A 13,434-nucleotide genomic window follows, 5' to 3' on the forward strand; every position below is an offset into this window, starting at 1 on the left:
ATATATTCTTATATATAAATACAAAGGTGGTCTTGTAATTACATATTTCCCAATCTTAAATGCTAAAGGATTAAGCCTACTACTAATTAAACTTGACTAACTCAACTTTACTAGAAGACTAGTCTATATACTACTGTTACCCAACCCACCTGGTCCTTTCAATGCAAACTACACACTGTGCATGCTGATCATCTATCTGAGCCCACTTTCTCCCTTTGATCATTTTACTCAGGTACAAATGTAACAGAAAAAGAGAAGTTATTGCAGCTGTTTTATTCCCTGTTGCAGAGCATTATGCCTAAATATGAGGGCTATTGCCTCCTGGCAGAACATGATTAGAAACTACTTACAAGTAACAGTATTTTATGGTTTCATCTATAATTCCAGAGAATGAGTATATCATTGTCTATAAATGGAACCTTCAGATGGATGATTATATTCATTTTGAATACACATGGCCAGATTACCATGGGATCATTTGTAACCACAGGAGGAGATGATGTTTTGTATTGTAATAAATACCAGGAAAATAAGAAGTCTTGCTGAGAAGCTTTTATATTTTACCCATAGCATCAGTAGATGATGAATACTACCATTGTGCTAGCTTATGACATACTAACTAAGCTTGAATGTATTCTATTTATATCGACTGCATACATTATCTTTTTTTTTTTTTTTAAATCTTACAGGTGCTAAACTACATCTTACTATTTCAGTGCATTAAACGGAATTGGGAATAGTTGCACTCTGTACAGTATACTGTTGTGACTGTATAGTGGGATTGTGTGTAGCACAATTGTGTGTCTCTGCTTAATAGGAGTCATAAATACCCCTGGTGTCAATAACAAAATAAAGTTACAATGTTAAGAATAAAAGATCTTCTAAGCCCCCCTCCCTACATTTGGAAGCACATGGGAAACTCTGGGAATGTGGATTCTGCACATTGAGCAATGCCTGTGGGACAACACATAGGGGCATATTTATAAAGTAAAGAATGTTTACCAAACTTTCAATAAAGGTAAATCATCCAGGTGCATGTGTTTCAAATTAAAGTGATTGGTCAACCACCAGTGAATGGCTGCTGAAAGTAACACTGTTTGCTTTATAAATAATCCCCTTGGACACTGCATAGTGACCAAGTTCTGTATTAGGTACATAATATGTTGTGCAGATAAATTCTCCATCGGGGGCAGCATTTTCCAGGACTACAGCTGACCATACATGGATCGGATTTCAGCCATTTCTTGCTAACTGGCCAAAAAGGGTGGCACTGCTGGCACAAACCTTTTTCAATCAACTTTTTTGAAGGAGCTGGGTGGAATATTGTTTGGGTGAACAGTTTAAGAAGGAGTTTAGAGGAACCTCCATCAAGTCGAAAATAACATGGTAACTGAGTACTGACAGGGGTACACATGCCAATAGCTGCAAGTGGCATCAGAACCCAGGACACCCAGCAAGAGATGTTGGACACAGGGAACCCAGGAAGAGATACGTGCCCCAGATGCTCAGGGCTAGTAACACCTATTGTTAAAAGTTAAACCAATCAGAAAACTATTAATACTATACATCAAGTTTTGCATCTGTGCTGAAAACTGTGCTACAGCCTAGGATTACCTTACCCCTTGCCCACACACATACACTTAAACAGTACCACCCTACCTAATTACTGCAGCAGTAAAAGGGTGGGTTCCAAGCAGTCATACTGAGAATGTGCTTTACATGTGATAGAGAAAGTATAGGAATTGCTGCTGGTAAAGTAATAGGAGAATTTGGGGGTGGTGAGGGTCAAACTTTTTAACCATTTTTTCATCCTTTACATCTTAATGTTGCTGATGTACCTTTCACAGTGCTACACTATAGTGTAGCACTGTGAAAAAAGCTCACAAACAATGCCGTAAAACTGATTTATCACTGTAAAATTTGTATATAGTTTTAAACCTCTCTATAGTTTTTAGATCTGTTATGGCTGCTACTTCCCCCATTCAATTCAGGCCTATTACCCCTGGATGAAAAAAAACAGCCCTTTTTCCAAGTTGAAATTAATCATATTAGGGTGCCGCTGTGGCATTTAAGCCAAGCTAAATGTAAAAATAAAAAAAAAATGACAAATACAAAATATGTGATGCCAGAATACAACTTAAAGGTATCTCCCAAAAAATGTCAAACATGTAAAGGATTGGTATTATTGCCTTGTTAAATCTACCCGTTGGCAGTGTCCAGCTCCTCATGACCTATTTGATAATAGCTTGCCTATAAGTCTTCGAAAGAGACAGAATTTAGTATCAAGATTCACCGCCTCATAGACTTCAATTGGGTTTGCACCTAAGTTTGAACTTCAAGCAAAGTTTAATGACTGCCCCAAATCAAACCTGGGTAGATTCGGTCACCCCTTATGCTGGTTCCCAAATCTTCTATCCCTGCAAAGTAGTAGAGCCCTTCTTGTGTGCCTGGGTGACATGGATGATTTACATTGGCTGTTTTAAAAAAAATGTAATTGCTAAATGATAAGAGCAGAGAAGGGGGTGCAGCTTTAAATCAGAATGTTTACTAAGTTTACCTTAAAGAGACCCTGTCATCAAGCAATGTCTATTAAGTTAAATATCTCTAGTTAAAGCATTTATATAAGTATATCCTAGGATTTGTTTGTATTTGTATGGAAATTAGGTCTGTTATCGGCACAACCGGAGACAAAGACGTTTTATACAAATGCAGCCTAGCATATGCTTATCTGAGTAATTTAACTTGAGATGCTTATCTGGAATTGGATAGTGACAAGGTCTCTTTAATCTGGCTTGTGTGAAATCCACTGCACACCCCAGATTAAGTGGGACTTTTCTTCCTGAAGCCTGACCGGTGTGGCTTCCTTATACTTTGCTTCCTGTGTAACTAATCATGCTCTGAGATTCATATGGTGGTTGTGAAAATATTCTTAGTACTGAGAAGGTCAGCTGTGCTCCCTGTATGTATTGCAAGGATTCAATTTCAAATGTGGCTGGAGTGTAGCTTCAGGGTAAGTTAATATTAACACTATGGGGTCTATTCACGAAGCAGCCGAAGGATCTAGCCGTAGCTTCGGCCGATCCTTCGGCTAGCTTCGGCCCCAGGAAACCTTTGGTTCAGTAGAACCGAAGGGCTGCTGTACGGGCTATTCACTATACTTGGCCGAGCGGCTCAGTCGATATGCCTCGGCTGAGCCGCGCGGAAAGCCGAAGTTGGCCGAGCGGCCGGCCATTGGCGGGCTGACAGCCTGCTTCTGACAGCTGGGCGGAGCCAGCCACTCGGCCGCCAAGGAGAGATACACTGCTTTTTCTTTTTTTTCCTTATTCTGACAGGGAGCCATGTCAGAATATTTAAAAAATAAAAAAAATTTGGCCATAGGAATGCATTCCTATTGGCTATTTCAATTTGCAATAGCCAATAGCAAACTAGCATTGCACCCACCCTCTGCTGAAGTTCTTCATCAGGTCCACCTCTCCATGTCAGAATAAAGGAAAAAAAAGAAAAAGCAGTGTTTCTCTCCTTGGCGGCTGGGAGAGGTTTTTTTTCTTTTTTTTGACGGCAGCAGAACCGCGGCCAATAGAAAACTCCTTCTGCACTTCGGGACGGCCGAACATGACCCGAAGCCACCCATGTATGGCTAATTTCAGCCGAAATCAGCCGTACCAGCCTGAAGTGAATAGTTGAACAGCGTTCGGCTCACTTCGCTTTAGGTCGGTCATTCACTCGGCTGCCTAGGCAGCTTAGTGAATAGACCCCTATATTTCGAGACGTTGTACGTAAAGCTGTTCCATTTCAACATGAAAACTATTTAGGATAATCACAGAATTAATCTCTTTTCTTCAACTAATCTTTTTTCTTTATTTTCCTAAATGAATGGAGATAAGTAGGTGGCATTCCCGAAAACCACACAATATTGAGGCAACCCATGCATTCTAATGTGTTGCTCTCTGGTATTTGGTTTAATAGAATTATGTAATAATGATTAGTTCAGGTGGAAAGAGTGAATAAGTGAATGTTAAAATTTTGAACCTTAGACCCTGAACAATACCACAATCTTTAAAATGTCTAAAGTGCATTTAGACAGACTCATTGCACGTACTTAAGAGTTGCTGTGCTGGCACTTTTGTCAAGATGATAAATCTTCAAGTCTGTAAAAATGAGTAGTTGGATGGAGGGTGGTAAAATTCTTATGGAAAATGCACACACTGCAGAGAAAAGTGAGTTTAAAAATGTATCCTAAAAACTCAATTCTAATTAAGAATATAGACAATTTGTTATGATCAAATGCTAAACTATCCTGGCAAAGTTCCAGACTTCAGCAGTGTTACTACAGAATCCAACCCCTTTTTTGTTGTTTTTGCATACAAAAAGAAACAGATTGTACGATATGATTTATATATTCAACGCAGATTATATTGCTGTGCAGTTTAGTTGCCTTCTTGATAACACAGAACAAAGCACAATGTTGTGCAGCGACCGCTCAAAGAACAGACAGATTGGAGCAAGTTTCTGCTTAATTGTCATGGGCTAGTGGACACTAGTCTGCTTTGCATATTGTTTTAAAAAAAAAGACCACTTGGCTACCTTCAGAAACATGGAATAAAACACTAACACAAGAAACATTTTAGAAGGACACAGGCTGAGCTGAATATTTTTGACATGCTACAAAACACCCAAAAAAAGGTTAGCAGAGATATTGTTTACCATATGTTTGTGTTTATATTATCCATAGTCAGCTAATGTTAAAATTGCAGAGTGCAGGTCTTTTGATTCATAGCTGTCATGTGTACCAGCAAATGCATTTTCTTTCAGCATGTTTATTTAGACAATGACTAACTCACTCTTATGGCCCTAGGCTTATACCATATAGGGTGGAGCAAGATGGCTGGCAAGGGGGAAGGCTTTGACCACCCTTCCCATGTTGAAAGGCATGTGATTTGGTATGGTGCTGGAAGGGGGAGGGGCTCACACTTTCTGCACTCTATTATCTGGCCACTCAGGCTGCATGCTTGAATACGAGTCTGGTTGAAGTCCTGTGCCATTATGTAGAGAAAACAATGGTTTAGGGACCCCCAATTATTTCAACTAGACCTTTTGTGTAGACATACAGCCTAGGTGAGCATAAAAGAGAATGCAGCAAGTGTGTGCCCCCCCTTCCTGTACTACAGCATGTACATTGAGAGAATCCCTTCCTGGGAAGGGGGGCGTCTACTGCTCCATTGGACTTATTTTTTCTGGATGTTGTAGGACCATACTACACTATAATATTAAAGTGTATCTAAACCCAAACAAATTAGTGTGGAAAGTCTTAGAACCTCTGTCAGGTTTTTATTTTTGTGATACTGCTGGGGAGATTCGTCCACTAAATGTGTGAATGATTTTTTTACAGTTGATACTGGAACATGGCTCCAATGGGGACACCATTTCCAGTGTCCACTGTTCAAGAGGGAATTTTCCCTCACTTTGGAGAGATTCCTTCTCACTTTCTGTTATGTCTCCATGACAGGAAGTAAAAAAAAGAATTCCACCAATGGGAGACAAAAAGAAAAACTGGCAGTGGTTTTAACCAAATACTTCTCACTCTAAAATGTAAAAAAGAAATCAATGACTTCAGATATACTTCAAATATAGGCACAAATGAACTAAATTCTGTTAGGAAGATAATAAGTTATCTTGCAGTAGATATGTGTATTTGGTACTCTGTAACTGCAAGCACCAAAAAAAGGAATATGCATTTGAATGGTGTTTTTATGTGTACATATATATATATATATATATATGCATGACATATAACATATATGGTTTAATGCTTTGATCAAGCTGAAGCACCGTGTGAATATACTGTAGGTGATTTTCATAAAATGTGCATTATCATCACAAAAGTTCCTACCTTTGCGGAGTTGACTAAAGGTGTGCTAATATTTCTAACTAGATTCTAGGCTTACATAAGGAAAACTGCGATGTTTCATTTTTATGCAATTCCTAGACAAGTACATGCTGTTATCCAGGTAATTTCAGTATCTGGCAGTAGCATTTTAAGCAGTTATTTAATTGCCAGTAGTAGCTTGTTTCATACTTAAATTGCAATGGCCATTAGCAAGAAGTCAGTATAATTTGATCCTTATTTCTTGATATTTTCATGACAAATATTTGCTTGCACATTCAATGGTTTCTACTGACATAATTTTGATTATGTGTAAGTCTCTTAGAAACCAAGAGTCTTTTATTCCAGCTTTACATTTTCTTCTTCCATGTGTCATCCAGATTATTTTTTAGACAGAAAATGCTCAGAAAATTAAAAAGATGATTACCGCTGCCTAGCCAGCCATGAAGGTTTTAGCATAGCAACAAGTTGAAAATTATTTATGCCATGGTGGTCAAGCATAAGTATTACGTTGATTGTCCCGACTGCAATGGAACAATGGAAGAAAACACAGAAACCTAACGCTTATCCCTGAATATCTAGATATAAAGCACCCATACAAATACAATGGCATTCACTGATTTGGAAATTATTCAAAAAATTATCAACATAAGGCAGGAGTACAGTGAGTTAGCAAAACAATGAATTACTGAGTAAAAACATACTACGTTTTAATCGATTTAAAGTGGATGTAAAGCCAAAAATGTTGTTTTTTTTAGAATTAGATACCATGTGGAAGGGTTTAATTGATCTCTCTGTCCCCACTGGAGAGGGTAACCCCCTATTTGTCCTGGAGAATATTTTTTTCAGTATACAAAATTATGGAAAATACAAAACTATTGAGTTGCCACTGGAGTAGACATTGGGAAGTCTTCCAATAGGGAAACCTGTTCTGGTGACAACTGTCTTAGAGGGGAGGTCACCTCACTTTAAAGAAATCTTCTCTTACTTGTTGTGTCTCTGGAACAGGAAATGCAATCTCCCTTGCTGGACACAGGCTACAAAAAATGACAGAGATCATAAATCTACACTATCTAAAACTTTAAATTTTTTAGCTTTGCATACACTGTAGAGGTCAACTCTAGGCAAGAAGCTAAATACATATTTGAACCGTATACAGTATAGTTGAACTGTTTTACTTGCCAAGCATTTGCAATTCTTAGCAGCTGTTTTTGTGATCTAAATACCCCTACCAGACAGAACAGTCTGATGTTAAGATTTAATTCCTTATATTTGCAAGTGAAAATTTTGTAAAGCAGAACTCTGGTGAAAATTTTTCTTAACCCTTGCAGTGCACTGCAAGGGCTAAGTGCTCGTTTTTGTCTAGATTCAAAAATAACAAAGTTATACTCACCCGATTCTCCGAGCCAGCTTGCTGTTACTATCAGGGTTATTCACTAAAGGATGAAGAGTTTGGACAAGGCAGGAGAAGTGAACAATCTAGGACAACATAGCTGATTTTGGAAACGTTCTCCAATTCAGCTCACTTTCTAGATCAGTTATTTTGGCCTAGATTTTTCACTTCTCCTGCCTTCCCCAAACTCTTCACTCTTTAGTGAATAACCCTGTATGTTTTTTGCATGGACATCTTTGTATGGGAACCTTGACATTAGCAACAGAGACTAGACTTGTGCACTGGCAAAAAAAATTGTTTTGGTTAATTTATGCTGTTTCAGATGTTTTCTTTGCTTTGCCAGGGTCCCCCCCCCCCCAGCAAAGCACCCTTCCCATGTCGAGGGCATGTGGCCTGGTATGGTAAAGGAGGGGGGCACACGCTCGCCCCCCTCCTTTTCTGCTCTGTCCAGCTGCTGCTTGGCTCAAGGGCCTGGTAAGGGATTTTAAAGAGGACCCCACCTTTTTTGTTTTTTTTGGAGTTGGGGACCCACCTAAAATTCCTACCCGACCTAAAGGGTCTGATATGAATTGGGGAACTGCATGCTGTTTTTATTGTTTCTTTGGACTGTCAAGTTAAAAACTTTTCTGTATTCTGGAACAGCTCTCTGCTACCTTATTGACATTTGGGATGCTCCTGAATGTCAACAAAGAGGCGTACAGCTGTCACAGAATAACACACAGCTCTCCGCTCCTTTTGTCAATTCTGAATGACATTCTGGAAACATTTCATATACATCCAAATCTGTTTGGATTCATTATTTCTGTCATTCAGAAATTCGTATGCATTTGAATGTCCGAATATACAAAAATTTGTACGAATGTCAATTTAGAACTAAATTAATTGCACATGGCTTACAGACACAAATTGACATGGAGGTTTTATAGAGCCCAATTTTACTTTGTTTGGGGTAGCCATCAAGCCTAGATACATGTGCTTACATAAATTATACATTCGGGTGTAGCATCCGTTAATATAGGGATGACATAATGGGGTTGATTTACTAACCTTATAAACACACCACGAACATGTATACACCTCTGTAGTGTGTTCCCTCCCAGCATGATCTATGGGTGGAATCTAAACACCTTTGTAGTGTGTACACACCCAGCAGGTGTGTTGTGCAAAGCCAAGCATGAATTGCAAGGTGATGTTGTGTAAATTAGCTCTATGTTGTGTTGCTTGCGTTGATGAATGCAGGAATGTAAATGCATGAGCTAACCATTTTTGTCTAAACTGTGAAGCAGCATTATATATGCATCATGTGCATGATTTTTCCATATATGGCATTAGTGGAAATATGCTTTTAGAGACTTTTTGGTTGATAAATACGTTTTGCTGTGTGAAAATCACACGCACCTGGTGCGTGCGTGTGTTTATGTTAGTAAATCACCCCCAATGACTTAGTGACACAATTATCAGCATTTGTCATTGCTGCAGTTGCCATACTATTAATGTTACATACATAAAAGTAAAATAACATGGCTGGAGAAGACTGAAGCATTGTGAATATCTTTAGAATCCTGTTAATTTCTCTTATATTTTTATTCTCTTTTACAGAGAGCCGACATGGGTATTTCTGCCTTGACTATCACACCTGACAGAGAGAATGTAGTAGATTTTACAACCCGCTATTTGGATTACTCAGTGGGAGTGCTGCTAAAAAAAGCAGAAAAAACAGTGGACATGTTTGCCTGCTTAGCACCATTTGACTTATCTCTGTGGGCCTGCATTGCTGGCACTGTGCTGTTAGTGGGGCTTCTTGTCTACCTATTGAACTGGTTTAATCCTCCACGCTTGCAGATGGGATCTATGACTTCTACAACACTTTACAACTCTATGTGGTTTGTGTATGGATCCTTTGTCCAGCAAGGTAAAAGCTATTTTATTGTTGTCTTTTACTGATCAATGAAATGTACATTTGTATTTGTTTTAAAACCAGAAGTGCCCAAGATGTAACTTATATTCAAGAGAGTTAAAAAAAGATAGATGCAAAGTCATATTCACCTTCTCTGGCCCCCTGGTTTTGAAAATTCGATAGAGTGGTAGCATATAGAGAAAGTTATGCAGTAAATAAACTGTCTTTATATTTTGTTAGTTCAAAAGGATAGTTTGAAAGTTGATTGTTTTGATTTTCATTTGGTTAACTGTTAAGTATTAGAAGGTATATGCACTTCCAGTGATCAAAGCATAAGAAGGACAAGTCCCCATTAATATATATCCTCCTGGTACAAACCGACAGGAAGAAAAAACAAATTAACATTTGAATTTACATCTACAAGTTCTACAAGATCTACAAGTTCAATACACTTGTTTACAGTTACAGTCCATTAAAAACTAGCATACTGGGAGCACTGTATCTCAGGCAGGCAGAGCTGTAGTGCACCAGTTCACCACACAACATATTGTCAGTACTCCAGTAATCTTGCCATTGTAGGCTCCTTAATTGGGAGGGGGGCAAATGCCAGAAGTTATATATTTTGCTTTTTTATAAAAAAATTTTACTGGTTTTATACCTATTGGACAGTAGACATGTGTATCGGCAAAATAATTTGTTTTGCTTCGTTACGTTTTCATTCAGGTTTTCCGTTATTTCGTATTTTGGGATTCGGGTCCGCAAGTCAATTCGTTTTGGGATTCGGACATCACTCGTTAGCGGTAGTCTGTACAAATTTTTGTTTGTGGATGAATATTCGTTCCAGCAAAGTGACATTAAACAAAAAAAAATGTTTTGTTTTTTTTTTAGTCTGCAGAAGAGAAACAAAAGTGTATGGTCCTCCCCAATTGATACCAGACCCTTTAGGTCTGGTAGGAATGTTAGGAGGGAGCCCCCCAAGTTAAAAAAGTGTGTGGGGTTCCCCCCAAAATCCCTACCAGGCCCTATAGGTCTAGTAGGAATTTTAAGAGGGAACCCCACCCCCCAAAAAATTGGAAAAACGTGGGGTCGCCTTTAAAATTCCTACCAGACCCTTGATCCGAGCACAGGCTTGGCAGGGCAGGAAAGGGGGGTACGATTGAGCACCCCCTCTCTATGCCTTACCAGGCCATGTGCCCTCGGCATTGGGAGGGTGACCCCATGCCAACGGAGACAAGGGCCTCTTCCCCACAACTCTGAACCGGTGGTTGTGGGGTCTGAGGACAGGGAGACTCATATGCATCGGGGTAACCCTTTAATTAAGGGGGCACCCAGATGCCGCCACCCCCTTGTGAATGAGTATGCGGTACTTGTACCCCTACTCATTCACTAAAGGGTTAAAATTAAAATGTAAATAAAGAAAACACACTTTTAGAAAAAATCCATAATTTTTTTTTTTAAATGGCTCCATCGATGTAATCCAGCATCAATCACGATGCACAACGCCCGCCAAAATTAAAAAAAGTCCCACCGCACGAAGACCCGTCCGAACCTAACGAATACACGCCGCAAAATATAATCTCCTGCCCGAATATAAACAGACGGGCGGGGCGAGCCGAGGTCTCATAATAATGTTCATATGACACCACGGGGGTGATTTAATAACCTAAACACACGCACGCACTAGGTGCGTGTGATTTTTACACAGCAAAACGTAGTTATCAACCAAAAAGTCTCTAAAAGCATATTTCCACTAATGCCATATATGGAAAAATCATGCACATGATGCATATATAATGCTGCTTCACAGTTTAGACAAAAATGGTTAGCTCAGGCATTTATCAACGCAAGCAACACAATGTAGAGCTAATTTACACAACATCATCTTGCAATTCATGCAGGGCTTTGCACAACACACCTGCTGGGTGTGTACACACTACAAAGGTGTCTAGATTCCACCAATAGATCATGCTGGGAGGGAACACACTACAGAGGTGTATACTTGTTCGTGGCGTGTTTATAAGGTTAGTAAATCAACCCCCACGGCTCACAGACCCGAATGGCATTCGGGAGCTCAGGAATAACATTTGGAAGCCCCCAAATGCTATGTGGTAATTGATAGCTGAGAATGTCAAATGGGCAGAGAGAGCCCCATGACGTCATGGCTCACCCCGTTTACAATCAGGCAGGAGATGACATTTTGAGGCTAGTCTTCGTCGGGTTCGGACGGGTCGTAATGGGTTGGAATTTTTTTTATTTCGGCGGGTTTGGCAGGCATCATGGATCATGATTGACCCTGGATTACATCGATGCAAATAAGCCCCCTTGCCCGCAGACCCCCACAACCACCGGGTCAGGGTTGTGGGGAAGAGGCCCTTGTCCCCAACGGCATAGGGACACCCATCCATTGCTGAGGGCACAAGGCCTGGCAAGGCGCAGGAAGGGGGGGGTGCTCGATCATCCCCCACCTTTACTGCCCTGCTGGGCTTGTGCTCGGATCAAGGGTCTGGTAGGAATTTTAGGGGGGCCCACGTGTTTTCCCCCATTTTTGGGGGGCGGGGTTCCCCCTTAAAATTCCTCCCCACGCACTTTTTTTACTTTGGGGGTCCCTCCTAACATTCCTACCAGACCTAAAGGGTCTTGTACCAATTGGTGGAGAACCTCATGCTTTTTTTTCTCTGTAGACCTTGTCTAATGTCACTTTGCTTCAACGAATATATGTTCACAAACGAAAATTCAAACAGACTACCTCTAACAAATTTCGTCCGACATTTTAGTTTTTGGAAATTCGGATTCGTTTTCATTCGTCATTTCTGGCATAATGAAAATTCGTCCGAGTAACGGACGAATAAAGGGAAAATAAAGGGAAATCTGTTCAATATGGACACAAGCAGCAAAAAAAAAACCTGATAGAGGTTCTAATCTTTTATTACTTTATAGAATTCAAAGTTGAGCTTTAAGGTAAATCTAATCAACATTATGACAGTTACAGTGTTTGCTTAACCCCTTAATAACAGAAGTTCAAACAAACCTGAGCCCCTAAACCTAGTTTTGCAGCTTTGATCAGTGTTAGTAAAACTGTACATACAGTATCTCTACAACTGCTTAGTGTAGACAGGTAAATTATATGTTTTTTTCAGGACAAATTGGACCTTTATTTGTTGGTAAATAGATAGCTCCTGTTTTTCGTTTTATCAATAAAGGAAATCTGTCCCAAAATAGTCAAAAATATAATTTTTTAGCTGTATATTTCTTGATTTTACCATGACCACCACCAAAAAATAACCCAAAATAAATTCTCTTACTCTTGACGTTCATTGTTATACAACATACGGTATCTGTAAAGTAATTGTTGTTTGTACTTGTAGTAGGGCCAAAAAACAATAGCCTTCATTTCCTTTTTTCTTTATTACTAGCTAAACACACGGACACTAAAACTGACACTAAATATAAAAATAAAATGTCCTACCTAAAACACACTGACCCTAACACTAACACTAGATCAAGCCCGGATAAAACTATTTTATCTTATTTATTTTATACTCTCTTTTTCTACTTCAGACTTCTCCTCTAACAAAGTGAAAATGTAAAATGTATATTTTGCTCCTCAGAGGAGAAACAATACAGGAGAGGTTTCCATTCACAGTGATTACTGTGATTGGCTATCAGTGATCCCTTGATTAGGAGCAAGCCCTCCCAGCTTCCGAACGTTAGTTTGAGACCAGGAGCTGTCGGTGACAGCATGGGCTCAGTGCTGGGGGCACGCTATGGAGAGTGGTTCCAGCACAAACACACTGCACATGTGTGCAGTGCTATGGAAGAAGGCCCACATGTATTTATGTATGTATGTATGTATGACGTGGTCGATAAGGTGTTATACGCCTGTGCAATTCATGACTGTCATCATAATTTAAAACAGTCATCCTAAAGTACTGTATGTATAAACCCTAAACATATAAAGTAGGCAAGGGTAGAGTAGGTGAGGATTATAACTCTTATCAGGTTCTTATTACTGTCTGTGTCTATGCTAGTGAGAATCACCACTCTAGGTGCCCTAGTGACCAATATCACTTGAAAAGAAAGTGATCCAAAAGTTTGAGGTGCCACTAGAACAGGGATAAAGGGGAAATCATTCAATAGGGACACTGCATTGGCCACTGAGAATGGATTTCCCTCAATTTGAAACATTTTTCTCTCCCTTCCTGTTGTGGTTACAGGACACTAAGTGAAGGGAAATCCCCCCCCCCCCCCAAAAAACCCAAG

At 39.6% G+C, this 13,434-nt stretch overlaps 1 protein-coding gene across 1 annotated transcript in view; it reads left to right on the forward strand.

Annotated features, from left to right (window-relative positions):
* GRID2 (glutamate ionotropic receptor delta type subunit 2) overlaps positions 1-13,434 on the forward strand; it is a 383,270-nt gene that overhangs the window by 217,263 nt on the left and 152,573 nt on the right. The window contains exon 11 of the mRNA XM_018565404.1: positions 8,877-9,189. Within this exon, the coding sequence (XP_018420906.1) occupies positions 8,877-9,189 (313 nt within the window). The remainder of the gene's footprint in view (positions 1-8,876; positions 9,190-13,434) is intronic.

This window comes from Nanorana parkeri, unplaced genomic scaffold (assembly GCF_000935625.1).
Source record: "Nanorana parkeri isolate BGI_ZX_2015 unplaced genomic scaffold, ASM93562v1 scaffold844, whole genome shotgun sequence".
Lineage (NCBI taxonomy): Eukaryota > Metazoa > Chordata > Amphibia > Anura > Dicroglossidae > Nanorana > Nanorana parkeri.